At 39.3% G+C, this 23929-nt stretch overlaps 1 protein-coding gene across 1 annotated transcript in view; it reads right to left on the bottom strand.

The window, feature by feature from the left end:
- Positions 1–23929, bottom strand: part of TTC21B (tetratricopeptide repeat domain 21B) — a 95982-nt gene that overhangs the window by 20516 nt on the left and 51537 nt on the right. Inside the window, exons 22-25 of the mRNA XM_006065130.4 lie at positions 23762–23843; positions 7095–7245; positions 6768–6929; positions 4240–4435 (exon numbers count right to left, since the gene is read on the bottom strand). Coding sequence (XP_006065192.3) covers positions 4240–4435; positions 6768–6929; positions 7095–7245; positions 23762–23843 — 591 coding nt within the window. The remainder of the gene's footprint in view (positions 1–4239; positions 4436–6767; positions 6930–7094; positions 7246–23761; positions 23844–23929) is intronic.

Raw genomic sequence — 23929 nt, 5'->3', positions numbered from 1 at the left:
TCTCTCTCTGTCACTTGAAAGTGCAACAACTTTATAGCACAAAAGGCACTGTAGCTCTGTTATAAATGATGCACCTTTAGAGTTCAAGATGAGGGAAAGAAAGGAAATGGACCATTTCAGCTTGGCTTTAATGCATCTTCCACTCTTTCCTCCCATGTCTTCCTGTCACATCCCTGTTTTTCAATCAATCTGAATGTCACACAGGGCTGAGGATATACCCTATGCTTCACGGCCTCCCTGCCTTTGTTCACATTTTTCCCTTAACTTAGAACATACTTCTTCCATCTCTGCCTGTGAAAATGCAGTTTATCCTGGTTTTTCTTATATCATAACTTCCTCCACAGAAAAGGTCTCTCAGTTCTCCTTATACTGTCCCCTACAGCACTTTTATTTGCAACTTTAGAACAGAATGTAACAGATTTTGCTTTACATTACAGTCAGTATGCTTGTCTCTTCTTTGGTAGGTTTTGAGAAACTTGAAGACAGGAACTATATGTGGCTTCTCTTTGTGAGTCTATGCTTAGCACCCACTGGTTACTCAATGAATATTCATTATATTTAATATATAGAGCCTATGAGTTAAAAGGGAAAAATGCCAAGACAAAATTCACTTATGAAACTTCAATTCATACATCAGTCTTTGGACAGTGTGGTCAGCAAACAGATCTGAGGACAGAATATTACTAATCACACATTTAGAATGACAAAACATGGGGCAGTCTCACCAAAACAAAAAAACTGGCACGGTCTTTCTAGGAAAAAGCTGTGATGTCACTTAGTGCCTTTAGGGTTCTCTCTTAAGCCTCACAGTTCAAAACCACCTTACATGGCAGAACGTTACTTCACAACATTCAGTAGTTATGACACCTTACTTGAAATGGTGCTTCATCATGTTCTTACAGATTGTCTTAGATATAGGACAGTCCTATTTCTGGATCAGCTGCTGTCATCCATCTGCTCCCGCACAGTCAATTCTACTGAGCACAACCCCTGAGAACACTCTTTCAGTGCCAGCAGAAGCTCGGCATGAGGGTGCACCTGTGTAGCTGCTGCCTCGCTGTTTTGTTCCCAGGAGGGCTGAGGGTGGTGGTCAAGTGCCACCAAGGATACTGCACCCAAGCACCAACAGGAGCTGTAGGTGTTCCAAAGCCCTCCAGGGTCCAGAGGCAGGGGAAGGTCAGCAAAGGGTTTTGGTTTATTGTTGTCACTGTGATCTTTGAACCAGAAGAAAATACAGCAAAATTCTGTATATCCTCTGAGAGGCCCCAAATTACCAGTCTTTCACGGTGGAAGAACATAACTAGTGTATACTTAGAACTAGCTATGACCAACTGTCGATGGAGCTGTTGTTTAGTCACTAAGTCATGTACGACTCTTTGTGACCCCATGGACTATAGCCCACTAGGCTCCTCTGTCCATGACATTTCCCAGGCAAGAATATGGGAGTGGGTTGCCATTTCCTTCTCCAGGGCATCTTCCTGAACCAGGGATTGAACCCATGTCTTCTGCATTGGCAAGTGGATTATTTACCACTGAGACACCAGGGAACCCCATTGATGGAATGGGTACCTAGGATTCTCTCCTTAATAACAAGTAACTGGAGAGTAGAGCACTGTATGAGAGAAGGGAAAATAGATGGCCCAGAGGGTAACAAGGGTGGTGGATTTGAATGGGGTGAAAAGAGAGTCTTTGATCTAACAATAAAATTCATTATTGTTAAATATTATTATTACTGCTGCAGGAGTGATAACAGTCTTGCTAAAGAATAGTAGTATTATTTGCATGACTGAATTACAAGTTGTCAGTACTGATCTCATTTAGTCCTTAGAGCTGGAAAAATTTCAGGTTCACATAAGTGAAAAGGAGATATCAAGGCACTCAGGTATTTATTTTCACTTAGTAGGTTAACCTAGGCTATACCTATAACATAGATGATAAAACCATTCCCTTGGGAATTAATTTTGGCCCTCCTGCAGAATTTGCCTTCTCTAGAACTCACCATTGTAATAGAAATAAATATAACAACACATTTGAATACAGAGTTTCAAAGAATAGCAAGGAGAGATAAGAAAGCCTTTCTTCAGTGATCAATGCAAAGAAATAGTAGAAAACAATAAAATGGGAAAGACTAGAGATCTCTTCAAGAAAATTAGAGATTCCAAGGGAACTTTTCATACAAAGATGAGCACAATAAAGGACAGAAATGGTATGGACCTAACAGAAGAAGAAGATATTAAGAAGAGATGGCAAGAATACACAGAAGAACTATACAAAAAAGATCTTCATGACCCAGATACTCACGATGGTGTGATCACTCACCTAGAGCCAGACATCCTCAATGTGAAGTCAAGTGGGCCTTAGAAAGCATCACTATGAACAAAGTGAGTGGAGGTGATGGAATTCCAGTAGAGCTATTTCAAACCCTAAAAGATGATGCTGTGAAAGTGCTGCACTCAATATGTCAGCAAATTTGGAAAACTCAGCAGTGGCCACAGGACTGGAAAAGGTCAGTTTTCATTCCAATCCCAAAGAAGGGCAATGCCAAAGAATGCTCAAACTACCACACAATTGCACGCATCTCACACGCTAGTAAAGTAATGCTCAAAATTCTCCAAGCCAGGCTTCAACAGTATGTGAACCATGAACTTCCAGATGTTCAAGCTGGATTTAGAAAAGGCAGAGGAACCAGAGATCAAATTGCCAACATTGGCTGGATCATCAAAAAAGCAAGAGAGTTCCAGAAAAACATCTGCTTTATTGACTATGCCAAAGCTTTTGAGTATGTGGATCACAACAAACTATGGAAAATTCTGAAAGAGATGGGAATACCAGACCACCTAATCTGCCTCCTGAGAAATCTGTATGCAGGTCAAGAAGCAACAGTTAGACCTGGACATGGAACAACAGACTGGTTCCATTCAGGAAAGGAGTACATCAAGGCTGTATATTGATCACCCTGCTTGTTTAACTTCTATGCAGAGTACATCATGAGAAATGCTGGACTGGATGAAGCACAAGCTGGAATCAAGATTGCCAGGAGAAATATCAATAACCTCAGGTATGCAGATGACACCACCCTTATGGCAGAAAGTGAAGAACTAAAGAGCCTCTTGATGAAAGTGAAAGAACAGAGTGAAAAAGTTGGTTTAAAACTCAACAGTAAGAAAACTAAGATCATGGCATCCAGTCCCATCACTTCATGGCAAATAGATGGAGAAACAGTGGCTGACTTTACTTTTGGGGGCTCCAAAATCACTTCAGATGGTGACTGCAGCCACGAAATTAGAAGATTCTTGCTCCTTGGAAGAAAAGTTATGACCAACCTAGACAGCATATTACAAAGCAAAGACATTACTTTGCCAACAAAGGTCCGTCTAGTTAAAGCTATGGCTTTTCCAGTAGTTATGTATGGATGTCAGAGTTGGACTAGAAAGAAAGCTGAGCACTGAAGAAATGATGCTTTTGAACTGTGGTGTTGGAGAAGACTCTTGAGAATCCCTTGGACAGCAAGGAGATCCAACCAGTCCATCCTAAAGGAAATCAGTCCTGAATATTCATTGGAAGGACTGATGTTAAAGCTGAAACTCCAATACTTTGGCCACCTGATGTGAAGAACTGACTCATTTGAAAAGACCTGGATGCTGGGAAAGACTGAAGGTGGGAGGAAAAGGGGATGACAGAGGATGAGATGGTTGGATGGCATCACTAACTCAATGGACATGAGTTTGAGTGAACTCTGGGAGTTGGTGATGGACAGGGAGGCTTGGCATGCTGCAGTCCATGGGGTCACAAAAAGTTGAACATGACTGAGCGACTGAATGGAACTGATAACACATAAGCATGTAACAATGCCTCCTCTGAAAACAAAGGTGCCTGATGGAAAATCATACCAAACTGTATACCTAATTTTTAATAATTGTAAATAATGAAGTCAATCTTCAGAAAATAAACAACTAATAAAAACACGTATTTCTACACCACCAAGGAAAGGTACTGGTGGAGTACATGGTAAAGAATCTGCCTGCAATGTGGAAGACCTGGGTTTGATCCCTGGGTTGGGAAGGTTCCCCTGGAGGAGGGCATGGCAACCCACTGCAGTATTCTTGACTGGAGAATCCCCACAGACAGAGGAGCCTGGCAGGCTACAGTTCATGGGGTTGCAAAGAGCTGGACACAACTATGCGACTAAACACAGCAAGGAAAGGTAACATGTGAAGTTGAAAAAGAAAATCTACTAACCTCAGATGCTGCTATTTCGGTGAAGGTATTCAATGCCTGCTCCACATTAGATTTCTGTTTGGTGGCCATCAGGCAATAGTTTTCCATTATGCGAAGTTGTACTTGACCCTGAACAGTCTGAGGTTTTAGTTCTTTAAGGAGCTTTTCTGCTGTTCTCACTGCTAACTGCACAGACTCTTGCTTCTCAGTTGAATTACTGTATACAATTAAAAATAAATCTGTTAATATCGACTACTCATGAAACAAAATTCATTGCGATTAGAATGAGCTTGAGGGTACACTGGTTTCTACTTTTCTCACCAATTTAAAACTAATCCTATTGAAGAACGTCACTTATTCTTTTCTAATATAAATTAAAGCACAGTTAGTTTAAAAAAAACAAAACTAACATAGCTTCAATCAAACATCATTAGACATTTATTCACTTTAAATTGAAAACAAAAACTGGATACTATCTACCTGTGGTAAGTGTATTCATTTCACTAATACAAAACTGAATTCAGGATAAGTAGAATCATCCAATTATCAAACAGCATATTTGCTCAGAAAATGAAAAAAAAAAAAGACTATAAAATACTGTAAATAAACTGTACTTCAATTTAAAAAAATTAATTTTTAAAAAGGAGGGAGCAGAGAGTAACTATGTTAAAGTTCTTACTATGTGCCAAGCACTATATTACTTCATTCAATCAATGTTGAATCCATTTTATATATGAGAAAACCAAGGCTCCAACAGAGAAAGTATTAATAATTTTCCAAAGGTCACATATCTATATTAAACCTAGGATTTGAATCTAAGTTTGCAGACATATAAAGTGTACTTAATTTTCTTCTCCCTGTTGCCTATTAGACTTTTAAGCAAAGAAATTCTGTATTTTTCAAAAGGTTGTACATTTTAAGTGCAATAACAATTTGTGCAATAGCAATTTTCTTATATACTGACCCACACCTGAATATAATGTATTAGTAAATCAATTAACAAAAGGAAATTAAATTCTCAAAGCCCAATAATCACTGGGCTTCCCTGGTGGCTCAGAGGTTAAAGCGTCTGCCTGCAACGCGGGAGACCAGGGTTCGATCCCTGGGTCGGGAAGATCTCCTGGAGAAGGAAGTGGCAACCCACTCCAGTATTCTTGCCTGGAGAATCCCATGGAGGGAGGAGTCTGGTAGGCTACAGTCCACAAGGTTGCAAAGAGTCAGACGTGACTGAGCTACTTCACTTTCACTTTCAATAATCACTGAAGCCACTGATCTTCTCAGGCTTTTCTTTTACCTTCTGTAAAAGATTTTACACTGTTGGTAACCTTCTCCCAAGTTCCTCTTCTTTGTTTTTTGTGAAGATTACAGTTTTCCTTCTCTTTCCACCAAAGTCATTGTCCTTTCCTTACCTCTCTTCCTCCTCCAATCTCCTTGAATGTTAGCACACCCCAAATTTAGGTCTTAGACTTCCGTTACTGCATTCTACTTGAAAACAGGTCATTCATGGGGTCCCGACTACCCACTCAGCACTGGTCCCCCAAATCTGTAACTCCAGCTGTGACTCCCCTTTTGAGTTCTATATTCTGAGTTTGGTGTGTTCAACCCATGGCTGAAGATTTCCACGTGGACAGCCTTTAGTTGCATAACAACAGCAAGATACTTTAACCTTTCTAAAACAAACAAAAAATAAAAATGCCTCTCCCTTACTGTAAATCCTTCAGTGGGCCTCTATAATCCAGGCCTTCAAAGTTGTCACTGACACATCTCAGCAACTGGGTCCTGTTTTCTCCCACTCCTCTATGCAGCTTCCCCCAACTGCTATGATTTCTATGAATTCCTCCAACACTTAACATCAATTTAACCCATTTCTGTTTTGTTGGAGATTGAATGGTTTCAAATACTGTCTTGCCTACCAGGTCAATCGCATGTTCTGCAACAGGCAGAAACTGTCTCTTCTATTCCCTTTACATCCTCACGCTGCCCTCCTGCCTTCCCCGATTCTGAGGAGAGGGCAAGCAACAAACGCACACTGAGAAACACAACCCCTGAGCCGGGCTGCACCACAAGGCGAGCGGCAGGCGGCTGAGGCCAGGCGGGACTCAACCTAAAGCTCGCCTCCACCGTACTCTAACTCCATCACACTAGACAGGTTAGCTCTGAGCTTTTTCACAATGTTGTAATAGGGAATAAATATTAATAAGACAGTGTGTTAATACAGTATAGAGCACAAGGTTTGGCAGATAGCTATCATGTTAGAAGTTACTGTTATGTGGGCAATTTTTTCCTAAGTAATCAAACTCTACAATTCATCCCATTTTTTACAGAGTAACTGGGCGGCTGTCTTTAATAACATCTATTCTGATTTAGGACACCTATAAGCATTTCATACTTGTTTCAGAGAAGAGTTATTCCAGCTGATTTATTCACTAAACTTTCACTAGTGCTCTCCTGGAATTTAGTTCTCCTTATAAAATACCCTTGCTTATTTGCCCTTAACAAGTGTTTTTTTTTTTTTTTTTTTAAAGTGTATCTTGTCAACTACTACTCACCCCAGATCTGCATCCAGATTTTCAAATACTTCACCTCCAACAGTTTCATTATCTGGATTCAAACAGATTTCTATCATATTATAAAGGGCATTTTGGCCCCAGTCACTGTCTTTCCGAGCTTTATTAAAATGTCGAAGGGCATCATTTGGTTCTCCAGTATACCTTGTTAGATGTTAAAAAGAAAAAGAATTACTTATTTCAATCACTACCAACTTTAAATCATTTATAATTTATTTAGTAAATAAAACTATCACTTTAAAATGCAGAAATTTTGTAATTCAATGAGAAAAAAAACATTATATAGAGTTTATTTGCTAACAGATTTACCAAAGATATAATCCTTTACAGTACTGAAATCCTGGCTCCAGTTTTGCTCTGGAGTTACGTTTCTCAGCCATTAAGAAAAATCGTGGAACATCTTCAAGTTTTCCACATCTTCTTAAGAAATCAATTAAACGAGATAATGTCATATAATTATCTAGAAACAAAGAACATTTGGTTATGGAAAACATTTTACAGCTTTTGTTTTGATGGTTGAAATCTTACTTTATTAAAGTATAGTTTGCTTCAAATGAAGTGCAATTTAAATATAAACAAAAGAAGTACCTTAGGAGTTATAAGTCCCTAAAGAGACTGTATGGACAGTGGATGATTTCTCAAACAATAAAGGTGGGGTTGGTCTGGTCACAGTGAGAGAATGTTCATTATAGGCAAATCTATAAAATGCATATTCGTTGTGACTTACTTTTCAGTCATTATTCCTGGGACCAAAATCTTCTAGAAAGAAACAGCCTCTGCACAATCTAAACTCTTAGAAGTACAATTCAGGAGGATCAATTTGATTGCACAGGACAAGTCTGTCTCTGAGATCTGCTTTCTGACTTCTGCTTCCGAGGTGGTACTAGTGGTAAAGAACCTGCCTGCCAGTGCAGGAGAAGTAAGAGATGTAGGTTCGATCCTTGGGTCAGGAAGATACCGTGTCGAAGGGCATGGCAACCAACCTACTTCAGTATTCTTGCTTGGAGAATCCCGTGGACAGTGGAGCCTGGTAGGTTATAGTCCATAGGGTTGCACAGAGTTGGACATGAATGAAGCAACTTAACAGGCAGGCAGCTAGGAAGCAGGTGAGAACATCTTGCTGCTGCTACTAAGTCGCTTCAGTCGTGTCCGACTCTGTGCGACCCCATAGACGGCAGCCCACCAGGCTCCCCCATCCCTGGGATTTACCAGGCAAGAACACTGGAGTGGGTTGCCATTTCCTTCTCCAATGCATGAAAGTGAGAAGTGAAAGTGAAGTCGCTCAGTTGTGTCCGACTCTTAGCGACCCCATGGACTGCAGCCCACCAGGCTCCTCCATCCATGGGATTTTCCAGGCAAGGGTACTGGAGAACATCTTAATGATAACGTTTAGGGTGGGCAATTAGGAATTTTACTCCAGACGTGCCTTAATGTGTATACGTACCTCAAACACTAGATACCCACTTGCCATATTATAACCTTAACATATTAATCCCAGTATTTTAATCCTATTTTATCTTCTTCTAAGGAAAAAGAGTTAGGTATTTAGTCTTGGGTATAATTTTCTGGCAGGCTCTGCCAGAAATTAAATCTATTCAGTCCTTTCTAATCACTAAAATACTAAATTTTGAGAATCATTTTAATACCTGTTTTTTAAGATTATAAAACAATGCATGGACACTTCAGAAAATTTGGAAAACTATAGAAAAGTATAAAGGAGAAAAATAATCCCTCATATTCCCACCAACTAGAGATTACCACATTTTGGTACATTTCCTATCTTTATGAGTGGAAATCAATTTATAAATATTTAAATGCAAACAAATATGTTGCTTACATATATAAAAGTTAGAGTCACGTTTGGGATTCTGATTCTGACTCAACATTGTATAGTAAACATTTCCTGTCATAAAATGATCTTCAAAAACATTTTAGTCACTGCACTCTTGTCTAGCACACTGATGGCTCACACTTTATTTCTGTATAGTTATATTTTTTAGGTATTGGATCTTATAAGTATCTGTTAGCACAGGATGCATGGTAGGGATTTATAAAATTCCTTATTTATATACGCTATTCTGATCACTTTGCTGGGGCTTCCCTGATAGCTCAGTTGGTAAAGAATCCACCTGCAATGCAAGAGACCCTGTTTTGATTTCTGGGTTGGGGAGATCCACTGAAGAAGGAATAGGCTACCCACTCCAGTATTCTTGGGCTTCCCTTGTGGTCCAGCTGGTAAAGAATCTGCCCACAATGTGGGAGACCTGGGTTCGATCCCTGGGTTGGGAAGATACCCTGGAGAAGGGAAAGGCTACTCACTCCAGTATTCTAGCCTAGAGAATTCCATGGACTATACCAATGGAGTCACTGAATTCCTAGAATTAAAGCGCACACATACAAATAAAAACTTAAAAGCAATTTATCCTGATTCTATTTTGTAAGGAAAGAGAACATGCCATATAATCCAGCTCTTCCACTTCTGGGTATACACCCCCAAGAACTGAAAGCAGGGACCTAATGAAATATTTGTACACCAGTGTTCACAGCAGCCAAAAGGTGGAAACCATCCAAATATCCATCAGTGGATGCATGGATAAACAAAACATGGTATATATATGTAAAGGCATATTATTTCAACTTAAAAAGGAAGGAAATTCTGATGTGCCACACACAACATAGATAACCTTTGAAAACATTGAATTAACTGAAATAAGCCAACATAAAAAGAACAAGTATTGTATGGTTCCATTTATAAAAGGTATCTAGGGGAATCAAATTCATAGAGGCAAAAAGTAGATGGTGATTGTCAGGGCCTGCAGGAAATGGGGAGTTAGGGTATAGAATTTCAGTTTGAAATGAAGAAAAAGTTCTCAAGATGGATCATGGTGATGGTTACATAAAAATGTCAATGTACTTAATGCCACTGAACCACACCCTGAAGAATGGCTAACAGGGCAAATTTTATGTTATGTATGTTTTAACAAATACAAAAAAAATCATGAAAAAACAGGAACCTCTGTGGGCTTTGCATCTACTCTTTTACATGATGTCAAAACAATCCAGGTTACTATATAACCATTTGTCTTTTTAAAAGTTTTATTGACATATAGTTGACTTACAATGGTATGTGAATTTCTGCTGTACAGAAAGTGATTCAGTTATACAAATATACACTTTTATTAATATTCTTTTCCATTATGGTTAATCACAGGATACTGAAGATACAATTTTGTGCTATACAGTAGACCCTTGTTGTTTATCCATTCCATTAGCTTACATCTGTTAACCCCAACCTCCCACTTCCTTCCTTCCCTGGACTCTCTTCCCCATGGCAACCACAGCTCTCTGCTACATCCATGAGTCTGTTTTGTAGATAGGTTCATTTGTCATATTTTAGATTTCACATGTAAGTGATATCATATGCTATTTGTCTTTCTCTTTCTGACTTACTTCACCTATTATGATAATCCCTAATCCATGTTGCTGCAAATGGCGTGATTTCATTCTGTTTTTCATGGCTGAGTAATATTCCATTGTATATATGTACCACTACTGCTTTATCCATTCCTCTGTTGATGGGTGTTTAGGTTGTTTCCACGTCTTGGCTATTGTGAATAGTGCTGCTGTGAACATAATGGTGCATGTTTCTTTTTTAGATCAGAGTTTTGTCTGGATATATACACAGGAGTGGGACTGCTGAATCAAACAGTGTTTCTATTTTTAGTTTTCTCAGGAACTTCCATTATTGTTTTCCATAGTGGCTGTACCTACTTATATTCCCACCAACAACAGTGTAGGAGGGTCGCTTTTTCTCCATATCTTCTCCGGCATTTGTTACTTGTCGAGTTTTTAATAATAGCTATTCTGACTGGTGTATGGTGGTATTTCATTGCAGTTTGATTTGCAATTCCCTAATTAGCTATGTTGAGTATCTTTTCATGTGCCTATATATTTCCTTGGAGAAATGTCAAATTAGGTCTTCTGCCCATTTTAAAGTGGGTTTTTTTTTTTTTTTTTTTTTTTTAGCTGTTGAGTTGTATAAGCTGTTTGTATAGTTTGGAAACTAAGCCCTTGTCGGCTGCATCATTTGTAAATATTTTCTCCCATTCTTTGAATTTTTACATTTTGCTTATGGTTTCCTTTGCTGTGCAGAAGCTTTCCTCTTTAAAGAACTAGCTCTTGGTTTTATTGATATTTTCTATTGGTTTAAATCTGTATTACTTATTTGATCTTTATCATTTCCTTCCTTCTGCTAACTTTAGGTTTTACTAGTTCTTTTTCTAATTCTTTTAAGTGGCAAATTAGGTTATTCAAGATTTTTCTTGTTACTTTGAGGAAAGTCCGCATTGCTATAAACTTCCCTCCATGAACTGCTTTTGCTGCATTCCATAGATTTTTGTATGGCTGTGTTTTCATTGTCATTTGCCTCAAGGTATTTTGTAATTTCCTCTTTGTTTTACTGTTTATTCATTAGTTTTTTTAGTAGTATGTTCTTTAGTTCCCACGGAATAATTTTTTCTCATTTCTTTTTCTGTCACTGATGTCTAGTTTCATGCCACTGCGGTCAGAAAAGATGCTTAGGATTATTTCTATACTTTTAAAATTCACTGAGGCCCATTTGTGCCCTAGTATGAGGTCAATCCTAGAGAACGTTCCAGGTGCATGTAAAGAATGTGTACTCTGGTGTTTTTTTGGGGGGGATGGGGGATTTAATAACCTGAAAATATCAATTAAGTCTTAACTGTATTATTGTATCACTTGGGATCTCTGTTGCCTTATTCATTTCCTGTCTAGAAGATCTGTCCATTGATTTAAATGAGGTGTAAAAGTCTCCTATTGTTGTATTCTTGTCGATTTCTCCTTTTATGTCTGTTAGTATTGTTTTAGACATTTGGGTGCTCCTACATTAAGTGCATATATGTTGCTGCTGCTGCTGTTCAGTCACTAAGTTGTGTGTGACTCTTTGCTACCCCATGGACTGCAGCATGCCAGGCTCTTCTGTCCTCCATGATCTCCCAGTTTGCTCACTCATGTCCATTGAGTTGGTGATGCTATTTAACCCTCTCATCCTCTGCCAACCCCTTCTCCTTTGCCTTCAATCTTTCCCAGCATCAGGGTCTTTTCCAATGAGTGGGCTCTTCACATCAAGTGGCCAAAGGATTGGAGCTTCAGGATCCTTCCTTCCAATGAATATTCAGGGTTGACTTCCTTTAGGATTGACTGGTTTGATCTCCTTGCTGTCCAAGGGACTCTCAAGAGTCTTCTCCAACATCACAATTCAAAAGGATCAATTCTTTGGTGCTCAGCCTTCTTTATGGTCCACCCCTCACATTCGTACATGACTACCAGCAAAACAATAGCTTTGACTATATGGCCCTTTGTCGGCAGTGATGTCTCTTCCTTTTAATACACAGTCTGGGTTTGTCATGGCTTTTCTTCCAAGGAGGAAGCGTCTTTTAATTTCATGGCTGCAGTCCCTGTCTTCAGTGATTTTGGAGTCCAAGAAAAGAAAATCTGTCACTGCTTCCACCTTTTCTGCTTCTATTTGTCATGAAGTGATGGGACTGGATGCCATGATCTTATTTTTTTGAATGCAGAGTTTTAAGCCATGTTTTTTTCACTCTCCTCTTTCACCCTCATCAAGAAGCTCTTTAGTTCCTCTTCACTTTCTGCCATTAGGGTAGCACCATGTGCATATCTGAGGTGGTTGATATTCTCCCAGCATTCCTGACTCCAGCCTGTGAGTCATCTAGCCCACCATTTCACATATGTACTGTGCATAGAAGTTAAATAAGCAGAGTGACAATGTACAGCCTTGAAATATTCCTTTCCACCAATTTTGAACCAGTTTGTTGTTCCATGTCCAGTTCTGTTGCTTCTTGACCCACATACAGGTTTCTCAGGAGGCAGGTAAGGTGCTCTGGTATTCCCCTCTCTTTAAGAATTTTCCACAGTTTGTTGTGATTCACACAGTCAAAGGCTTTAGCATAGTCAATGAGTCAGATGTTTTTCTGGAAATCTTGTTTTCTCCATGATCCAATGAATGTTGGTGATTTGATCTCTGGTTCCTCTGCCTTTTCTAAATCTAGCTTGTACATCTGGAAGTTCTCGGTTCACATACTGCTAAAGCCTAGCTTGAAGGATTTTGAGCAAAATCTTGCTAGCATGTGAAATGAGTGCAATTGCACGGTAGTTTGAATATTCTTTGGCATTACCCTTCTTTGGGAATGGAATGAAAACTGACATTTTCCAGTCCTGTGACCACTGCTGAATTTTCCAAATTTGCTGATCTATTGAGTGCAGTACTTTAACAGCATCATCTTTGGGGATTTGAAATAGCTTAGCTGGAATTCCATCACCTCCACTAGCTTTGGTCACAGTAATGCTTCCTAAGGCCCACTTGGCTTCACACTCTAGGATGTCTGGCTCTAGGTGTGAGTGACCACACCATTATGGTTATTTAGTTCATTAAGACCTTCCTTGCATAGTTCCATGCATTCTTGCCACCTCTTCTTAATTGCTTCTGTTTCTGTCAGGTCCTTACTGCTTCTGTCCTTTTTCATTTTCATCTTTGCATGAAATATTCCCTTGATATTTCCAATTTTCTTGAAGAGATCTCTAGTCTTTCCCATTCTATTGTTTTCCACTATTTCTTTGCAATGTTTACTTAAGAAGGCCTTCTTATCTCTCCCTGCTATTCTTTGGAACTCTGAATTCAGTTGGATATATCTCTTTCTTCCTTGCCTTTTGCTTCTCTTCTTTCCTCAGCGATTTGTAAAGCCTCCTCAGACAACCATTTTGCCTTGTTGCATTTCTTTTTCTTTGGGATGGTTTTGGTCACTGCCTCCTCCTCAGTGTTATGAACCTCTGTCCATAGTTCTTCAGGTATTCTGTCTACCAGATCTACTCCCTTGAATTTATTTGTAACTTTCACTGTGTAATCATAAAAAATTTGATTTAGGTCATACCTGCATGGTCTAATGATTTTCCCTACTGTCTTCAATTTGAACCTCAATTTCACAATAAGGAGCTGATGATCTGAGCCACAGTCAACTCCAGGTCTTATTTTTGCTAACTGTATAGAACTTCTCCATCTTTGGCTACAAAGAATATAATCAATCTGATTTCAGTATTGACCATGTGGTGATGTCCATGATGTCCATCACATGTCCATGATGGACATGATGTCCATGTCCACCACATGATGACCATGTGGTGACGTGTAGAGGCATCTCTTGGTTTGTTGGAAAACGGCATTTGCTATGACCAGTGTGTTCTCTTGACAAAACTGTTAGCCTTTGCCCTGCTCCATTTTGTACTCCAAGGCCAAACTTGCCAGTTGTCTAGTTATCTCTTGACTTTCTACTTTTGCATTCCAATCCCCTATGCAATATGTAGACAAGTGTAAAATCTTGTATTGATTCTTTTGTCATTATATAGTGTGCTCCTCTAACTTTCTTTATGGCATAGGAACTCTGCTCAATATTCTCTAATAACCTAAATGGGAAAAGAATTTGAAAAAAGAGTAAATATATGTATAACTGAATCAGTGAATTTCTCCTTTTAAAGTCCATTTTGTCTGATATGAGCAATACTACCCCCAGTTTCTTCTCATTTCCAGGAAATATGTTTTCCATCCCTTCACTTTCAATCTTTGTGTGTCCTTTGACCTAAAGTGGGTTTCTTGCAGGCAGCATATTGTAGACACTTGGGTTTTTTTTCCTTCTTTCTTAATCCAATTTGCTACTCTGTCTCTTTTGATTGGAGCATTTAGTCCATTGACATTTAAGGTAATTATTGAGGGATAACTAACTACTGCCATTTTAACCCTACTTTCCCATTGATTTTATATTTCTGCTTTATCCCTTTTTCTGTTTGTTTTCTTTTGTGGCTTGATGATTTTCTCTTGTATTATACTTATGTTCTCTTCTTCCTGGTTTCTGTGAATCTACTGTTATGTTTTTGATTTGTGGTTATCCTGTTTTTCAAGTATGTTAATCACATCCTATATCTACTTGCCTTAGACTGGTAGTCATATAGGCTCAAACACATTTTAAGATATGAAAAAAAAAAATCTACTTTTTCTTACTCTCCTCATACACATTTTATAATTTTGATGTCCTCTTTTACATCTTTTACTGTTCATTGCGGTTATCATTAGTTTCACTGAAATTTTTTATTTTATTTTTTTTAACCTGTGTCCTGGCTTATTAGGATAAGGTTAGGATACTAAGGGTCCTGCTAATTGTGATTTTCTCTTTCCTATATATTCTTATTTCTTTCCTATTCAGAGAAGAACTTTTGATATTTCCTCTAGGATTTAGTAATGCTGTTTCTTTTAGTTTCTGCTTGTCTAAGAAATTCTTTTTTATAGATGAAAATAAAGCTATTCTTTTTAAAAAAATGTTCATTTTATACTGGAGTATAGTTAGGTATACAGTGAAGTGACTCAGTTATACATATGCATATATTTATTCTTTTTCAAATTCTTTTCCTGGTTAGGCTATTAGAGAATATTGAGCAGAGTTCCCTGTACTACACTGTCAGTCCTTCTCAGTTATCTATTTTAAGTATAGTAGTGTGTGTATATATCAATCCTAAACTCCCAACTTATCCCTTCTCCTTGACCTTTCCCCTTTGGTAACCGTAAGTTTGATTTCTGTGAGTCTGTTCCTGTTTCGTAAATAAGTTCATTTGTATTTTTTAGATTCAACACATAAGTGATATATGATATTTGTCTTTGTCTGACTTACTTAACTTAGTATGATAGTCTCCAGGTCCATCCATGTTACTGCAAATGGCATCATTTCATTCTTTTTAATGACTGAGTCATATTCCATTGTCCATTTGTATTACATTTTCCGTATCCATTCATCTATCAATGAGGATTTAGGTTGTTTCCATGTGTTCCCTATTGTAGACACTGTTACAACGAACATTGGGTGCATGTATCCTTTCAAACCAGGACTTTGTCTGGATATATGCCCAGGAGTGGGATTATTGGCTCACATATATGGTAGCTCTATTTTTAGCTTTTAAGAACCCTCCATACTGTTCTCCATGGTGGCTGTACCAATGCACACTGCCATCAGCAGGGTAGTAGGGTTTCCTTTCCTCCACATTCTCTCCAGTGTTTACTGTTTGTAGACTTTTTGGTGATGGCCATTCTGAGTGGTGTGAGGTGATATCTTACCGTAATTTTGATTTGCATTTCTCTAATAATTAGCAGTATTGAGCATCTTTTCATGAGTCTCTTGGTCATCTGTGTGTCTTCTTTGTAGAGATGTCAATCTAGGTCTTCTGCCTATTTTTTGATTGGGTGATTTATTTTTTTGATATTGCGCTACATGAAGTGTTTATAGACTTTGGAGATTAATCGCATTAGTCTTATCATTTGCAAATATTTTCTCCCACTCTGTGGGTTATCTTTTTGTTATGGTTTGTTTCCTTTGCTATGCAAAAAGCTTTAGAGTTTACATAGAGCCTACCCATTTTTACTTGTTTTTATTTCCATAACTCTAGGAGATGGATCCAAAAAGATACTACTGCAATTTATGTCAAAAATTTATGTTTTTCTCTAAGAGTTTTATAGTACCAGGTGGTCTTATATTTAGGTCTTTAATACATTTTAAGTTTATTTTTCAGCCAGTCTATACATTCTGGTTGAAACATTTAATACATTCACGTTTAAGGTAATTATCAATATGTATGTTCTTGGTGCCATTTTGTTAATTGCTTTGAATTTGTTTTTGTAGGTGTTTTTCCTTCCCTCCCCTTTTTTTCTCTTGTGATCTGATGACTAACTTCAGTGTTTGGATTTCTTTTTCTGTATCTATTAGAGATTTTCAATTTGCAGTTACCATGAGGCTGTGATATAGCAGTCTGTATATAAACAAGATTACTTTTAAGTTGCTGATCTTTTCATTTCAAGTGCATTTTCAATATCCTGCATTTGTACTCTCCTCACAACTACTGGTTTTGATATATTAGTGTGTGATTGATTTCCTACCTCTGCGCTTCTTATAGGACCTGGGTGTCTGTTTCTTTAGGTTTTGGGAAGTTTTTAGCCATAATTTCTTTATATGTGGTGTTGAGCTCTCTTTCTCTTTCTTCCCCTTCTGGAATCCCTATTATGCATAGATTGGCATGGTAAATTATCCAAAGGTCTCATATATTGCTTTCATTTTTTCTTTTTCATTGATCTTTTGTCCTGATTGGGTGTTTTTCATTATTCTATCTTCCAGGTTACTTATTCATTTTTCTGCATTATTTATTCCGTTATTCATTGTCATTAGTTCAGTTTTTGTCTTGGTAAATGAGTTTTATAATTTTCCTTGGTTCTTTTTTTTTTTTTTTTTTACATTTTCTAGTTCCTTTCTAAGTACTCTGCATTTCTGTTGACAGCCTTTCTTAATTCCTTCAGTATTTTCATTATCTTGTTTTTGAGATTGGTGTCTATTAACTGAAGAGGTCTGTTTCATTGTCTGTTCTTTCAAGGGAGTTCTTTTAGTCTTTTAACTGGGAGTGATTCCTCTGCTTCATTTTATTTCTATTTCTCTTACTCTGAGTTTAGGAGAAACAGTTATGTACTGTGGTCTTGGAGGCCTATTTATATGTGGCAGCATCCCTATGTAGCTCATGTGGGATGAATATTTCTGGTGTGAGGGCTGTTTATTGTATAGATGTTTGTTGCCTCTTTCCTTAGTGTGGGCTAGTCATTATCCCCTTGAAGAGGATATCCAGATGCAGTTGCTGGTGCCCAGTCATGGGGTTCTCAGCAGTGGTGGCGGCTCATACATGCCCCTAGAACATGCAATGGGGACAGAGGCAGCTTGTGACTGCACAGGGAGTCCAGAAGGACAAAATCATTGGCTGGAGACCTGTCCTGAGCACAGAGGAGGGCAGCGGTGGTAGCTCACAACCACCTCTGAAGCCCTAGGGGCAGTGGTGGCTTACGACTGCTCCTGGAGCTCACGCAGGCTGCGTCTTGACATCTGAGAGCTCACAAAGGAAAAAAGGTTGTAATGGCGAGTTCCATCCCTGCCCTTGCACACCACCCACACAGTGATGACCAGCCTCTGAAGCAGACCAGGCTGCTCCTGCCTACATCCTCAGGTGCAGTTGCAGACTCGAGCATCTTGAGGTTTCTGCATAGCCCACCCCACTTTACTCCCTGGATCTGATCTCTGACGCCTGAGCTTCTCTACCAAGCCCCCAACCACACTGGTGGGCTTGTGTTTCGGGGTGGTGAGTGCAGAGGGGTGGCACTGACTGTGCAGGTCTCTCTCCGTTCTAGCGGAGGCAAAAACAGTTGCTGCATTCTCCAAGGCTCCAAAGCTCCCCCTCTTTTCCAGCTGATATCCCCGTGAGGAGACTTCCCAGGGTGCAAGAACCTTTCCTCTGTCACAGCTCCCTCCCAGGAAGGCAGGTTCTCATTCCTTTCTTACTTTTTTGCTTTTCTTTTTTCTTTTGTTCTACTAGGTTATGTGGAGATTTTCTCATCCTTTCAGAGGTCTGAGGTCTTCTGCCAGCATTCAGTAGATATTCTATGACAGTCATTCCACATGTAGATATATTTTTGATGTATTTGTGGAGGAGGTAAACCTCATGTCCTAATACTCTGCCATCTTGACCACACCCCCCCCACCCACATTTGCCTTTCTTAACCCATAGTGTTTGGTTTCAAAATTTTATTGCCTCTGCCTTTGGCATCATTAAAAAGAGGATATGATATGAATACAGTTTCAGAAAGAAGATTCGGATATTTGTATTGTCCTTAGACTATGAGACTCAGCTTCCCTGGTGGCTTAGATGGTAAAGCATCTGCCTGCAATGCGGGAGACTCGGGTTTGATTGCTGGGTCAGGAAAATCCCCTGGAGAAGGAAATGGCAACCCACTCCAGTACTCTTGCTTGGAAAATACTATGGATGGAGGAGCCTGGTAGGCTACAGTCCATGGGGTCACAAAGAGTTGGACACAACTGAGCAATTTCACTTTCTTTCTTTGACTATGAGAATTCAAGCAAATTACTCAAATTCTCTGAGTCTGAGATCACTCACTTTCTTAAAATAGGATTATAATATTGACCTTGAGAGTGCCATGGAAATCAAGTAAAATAAAAGCATTAAAGAGTTTAAAACTACAAACATCAATAGTAATATATACAATGCTAAATACTGTAATAAAAACTAGGACTACCCTATAAAAAAGCCATAGAATCTAAAAGGGATATTGGATTAGATAAGAAGTAAATTTAGGTTGAAATTTCTGGCCCCCAATTTTTTGTATGACTTTGCTAATGTGTGTGATGTATGATATTGCTGATATAATCTAAAGTTAACCTTAGGAGGCCAGTTTCTTGAATAATTATCACCTTAAATTATTATTGAAATGCATTTATTATTAGTTGAAGTTATAATTACCACTGATAGGTTAGATTGCATTAACTTGTCTTTTGGTTAACCATGAAATTTGACAGAGGACAAATTTGTACACTTAAGACATCTGTCAAAAGAGGAAATGTATTATATTGTGAAAAATTAGTTCATGATTATTGATGAATAGTGAGGACTTACTAAAACAAACAAACAAAACCACACAGTGTGATGTAATGAGGAATGAAGTGCTATGGAATTTCAGTGCACAGAATTCCTAACATTGCCTCGGGGAGGAAGAAAAGGTTTCACATTGGACAGACCTTTGAGCAGCCTGAAGGGAAGGAGGGGGATCTTGTTATTCAAAGGGCAGACAGCATGTGCAAAGACAGGACCGATCATAGAACGGAGAGTGCTGTATACTGAATTAGAGAAGTGGGATACGAAATACAGATGGAAGGGTAACCCTGGCATATATTATTATCAAAATAATGCTCTACTTTAGACTTTTTTTAAGCAGAAGAATAGTTTTAGAATGAATATGATAGTCCTGTAATAGCCTGGAAGAGCAAGAGCCTAGAGACTGGAAGATTAGCTGGGAAACTGCATTAGGTCATGTGACAGGTACGTGAGAAGTTGAGTCAGTTGTGTCCAACTCTTTGAGACCCCTTGGACTGTAGCCTGCCAGGCACCTGTGTCCATGGGATTTCTCAGGCAAGAATACTGGACTGGGTTGCCATTGCCTTCTCCAGGGGATCTTCCCAACCCAGGGATTGAACTTGTCTCCTGCTTGGCAAGTGGATTCTTTACCACTAGCGCCAGGTTAATAAAGTCCTTAATTAGAGGAGGGGGCTAGGAGAAGATAGGATGTGATAGTTCACTGTTAAGCAGAAAGAACTGATGGGACTTGCTAACCAATTAGTGTGAGGGAGGGGGAAAACTCAGGATGATCTGGCAATTTTGAGAGAAAAAAGGTTTGTAATCTGTTAAGAGTGCAATAATTAGATCTGTAAGGAGACTTTTCTACTAGCTAGGTTAAGTCAAATTAGTACATTTCTGAAGTAAGCTCAAACACAACGTTAAAGTATAAGATGTTCTACTGAGAATAACACACATGAAATACTGTGCAGGTTTTAGAATAATTCTGAAAAAGCTGCCTACTAGATAAGTTTATAAAGTCCTATTAGGAATAAAGCATAGAATGCAAGATTAAAAGCATAAAATATCACATAGACAATAAAAGTTTACTTAAAATTTTGTATTTTTAAACAACTTGGTATTTCGCAGTCATTCATTGATCCATTTAACCAGTAAACATTTACTTTGCATCATCTATGTACCTGGAAATATATCCGATGCTGGTGGCTGTATATTGTTTAGTATTTCTGGAGTAACAGGTCCTTGACTGCATTTCTAATAATCCACTTTTTGTTTGTTTTGAAGCAGGCAGTCCAGGGCACCACTATTATCTATTTGAAAACGTGCTGGTGCCAAGTCACCTGGGTGATACGAAATTCCTGTGACAGATGAGGGCTTCTTCAGATCTTACATGGTGGCAATGTTGCCACCAAAGACTTACAAAAATATTCACAAGGGGAGAGATCTGTTTTTTTAAAAGAAAAATCAGGTTGGATAACTGGCTCAGAGGGAACTGTTGTAATATGGGAAAAGTCTGGGACAGAATGAAAGTATTATGCGTATTACCTTAAACAGTAGTTCAGAGAAGGAAAAACAAAAGACAAAAGTGTCTAGAAGCCAAGACAAAAGCGATGGCAGGAAGAAAAAAAAACTTAGGCCTGAAGAGAGTAAGGTTTGGGCAAATGAGGTGAAAGGGTGGCCCATACGGTGGACTTAAGAGTGGGCAGAAGAGGTACGAAGTTAGAGTGATTAGGAGCACTCTTTGAAATACCGTCTGAATAGAAGCTGGAGTAGACAGTGGGAGAAACGACATGGCCTGAGGAAGTCCAAAGGTGGGAGAAAACTTTCAAAGATGATAAAAATAAAAAGAAATTAAAATGCTGACATCACCATAAAAACAAGATTTTTCCCTTTCAATCTTGGCCCTAACAAGGAATGTTTTATTTGTAAGCAGAAAGTATTGTTCTATAAATCCAAACTTTTAGTAACTAAAAGCATTAGTAAGTACAACATGCAGAGTTTATCTGTGCCTGAGGCACAGCCACTTCTATAGCCATGAGCTCTAACCCTCCAAGGCATCATCCTGAGACAAGGGGTTGGAAGAACTGAATGACAGCTCAAGGATTTCTCTGAGTTCACACATTCTTTTAGCAAGTTCTTTTACACATAAGGAACGCACATTCCCTGATCCCACCTTCCGTTCCCTTCTCCCTCCATTCCTTTCCCCCTCCCCCTCTTCTTTCATTTATTCATTCATTTCATTTCATTCAAAGTTTATACTCAGCCAGATACTGTTCTAAATCTTCACAGCAATGAAGGCACAGTTCCTGGCCATTTGATGCTTGTAAATAACAAATCACAGTTTTGGTTTTGTTCTACAAATGCAACACAAAACACAAAAACCAAGAACAGGGTAAGAGGATGGAGAATGAGGAGGCGTCAGTGGTGTAGGATGGCTGGGGAAGGGTAGGCTCAGGAAGAGGCAGCACGGGAGCCAAGTCCTGAGTGCGAGGAAGCAGAAGAGATTCTGTGAAGAGGGAACAGCAAGTGACAAGTCTCAAGGTCATAACCTGCTGGGGCTGTTGCTTACCACGTATCTCCTATCCTTTTCTTCACTACCAGAGTTCTGACTTTATTCTATGTGACACTGTGTTCAGCTACAAGATGATATTTCCCACTCTTTTGTAGTCACGGAGGTGCTTCTAGAAAATGTTTTCTTTTTCTTTTTTTAAAAAAGATGATTCACTGGGAGGTAAGCCCTTTGGCTCACCTCCACATTCCCCATCGAGAAACATCAATGCCCGGAGGTGTGGTGGCCATCTTGAATGAAAAAGTTAGAATGAAAGTTTGGCTAATGATAGCAGAAGAAAAAGGACTCAGACTTCCTGATGATACTAGGGAATGTCTGAATCATTGTTGGAACAATCTACTTTTAAATTTCTTTTATTGATACATAAGAGTAAAATAAAAGCCATTATTTATTTAGATCACTAGGAGTCCAGTGGGGGGATGGGGGTAACCTCTGCTACTTTGAGCTGAAAGCATTTCCAAACTGTTTGGAGCCAAGGAGTAGAAACAGAAATGAATTACAAGAATGCTGCAGTCTGTGTGAGAGATGCTGAGCCAGGGTGGCAGCAGCAGAGGTGGTGATGTGATGGGATTCTAGATTATTTTGAAAGTAGAGTTAACAGGGACTCGCTCACACACTGGATGTGGTGTATGAGGAAAAGAAGAGACAAAGCTAACTAGAAGGCTGGGGACCAGAGCAAATGCATAATGGATAATACCCTTTACTGAAAGAAAAAGAGAAGGAGCAGGCCTGGAGGGAAGGAAAAGACCTGGTGTTCTACTTTGGACAGGTTAAGCTGAAGAGCCTCCCAGGCACCCAAGTGGGAGTGCCAACAGTCAGTGGTGTAGATGAGTCCAGACTGCACACTGGACATGAAAGACACTGGGTCTGGATGAAGTCATAAGAGTGTGGTGAAGGTATTAAAGATGGGGAAAGAGTTTGAGATCAGATGTCTAAAACATTCTGAAAATTAAAAGTCATAAAGAGAAGACAGATCTAACAAAGGAGAGTGAAATAAAATGGTCAGCTGGGAGAAGAAAAACCAGGTAAGCCCAGCATCCCAAAAGTGAAGAAAGTCTTTAATGAAGGAACGGGGATAAGCTGTGCTAAATACAGTGTCAGACCTGGGGAAGCAGAGAACGAGAACTAGACCTGGATCTGGAAACATGGAGGTCACTGGCCGCCCGGCTGACACAGCCTCCCTGGAGTGCAGGAGACAGTGAAGACAGCAAGGACAGAAACACCTGAGAGGAAACTGGAGAAATGGAGCAGGAAGTGGACGGGGAGAGTAAATGGAGAGGTGGGAGCTGGTTGTTATGTATTTACTGATGCCTTCAAGGTGGGGAGATGTCACAGCCTATTTACGTGCCAACTGCAAGGAAAATGATGGTACAGGAGACACGGATGCCAGAAGGCAAACCCTTCGGAAGCAAGGGGAGCACCCAGTGCCCACAGGGAGCCATGCTGCAGGTTGGGTGGCAGGCCTGAAGGGGGAAAGGGCTGGGGCAGGCTGACTTGAGGACAGGAAGCAGGAGACTTTCTCTTCCAGGTATTCATGTCCTCTCAGTGAGCCAGGAGGGAAGGTTCCTAGCTGAGGATGAGGAAAGGGGAAAGGTTATCGGAGGTGAGAGGTGAAGTGAGAGGAAGAAGTGTAAAACAGAGATGCAGTAGGGTTGCCTGGTAGCATCTGAGGGCACATCTGGGGTTGGTGGTCTTAAAATGAGACTAGTGACTTTAATGACCATTTTCCTTATAATCATCTGAGTTGCTCAAGGGCAGGTGTGGAATAAGCAGTGTTGGATTTGACCATGGTTGCGGTTTTTCCAAGAAGTGTAACAGCCAAAAAGAGAAAGGGCGTTAACTGCATTTGAAGATAAAATCAGCAGATATTTACCTGGTTTTCGTTCTAAAAGCTGTTGTAAATGAAACACGGCTTGTTCGTAGTCCTGTTTTCTGAACATGAGATCTGCCATCATCTATAAAGGTAAAAGTTGGTTTTAAAAATACAGCCATGTGATTTTACAAAGCATGTTATTCCTATCAAGGTTGACTGCTATGAAAA

Source organism: Bubalus bubalis, chromosome 2 (assembly GCF_019923935.1).
Source record: "Bubalus bubalis isolate 160015118507 breed Murrah chromosome 2, NDDB_SH_1, whole genome shotgun sequence".
NCBI lineage: Eukaryota > Metazoa > Chordata > Mammalia > Artiodactyla > Bovidae > Bubalus > Bubalus bubalis.
Note: the sequence above shows the minus strand (reverse complement) of the source record. Positions and strands in the feature narration are given on the sequence as shown.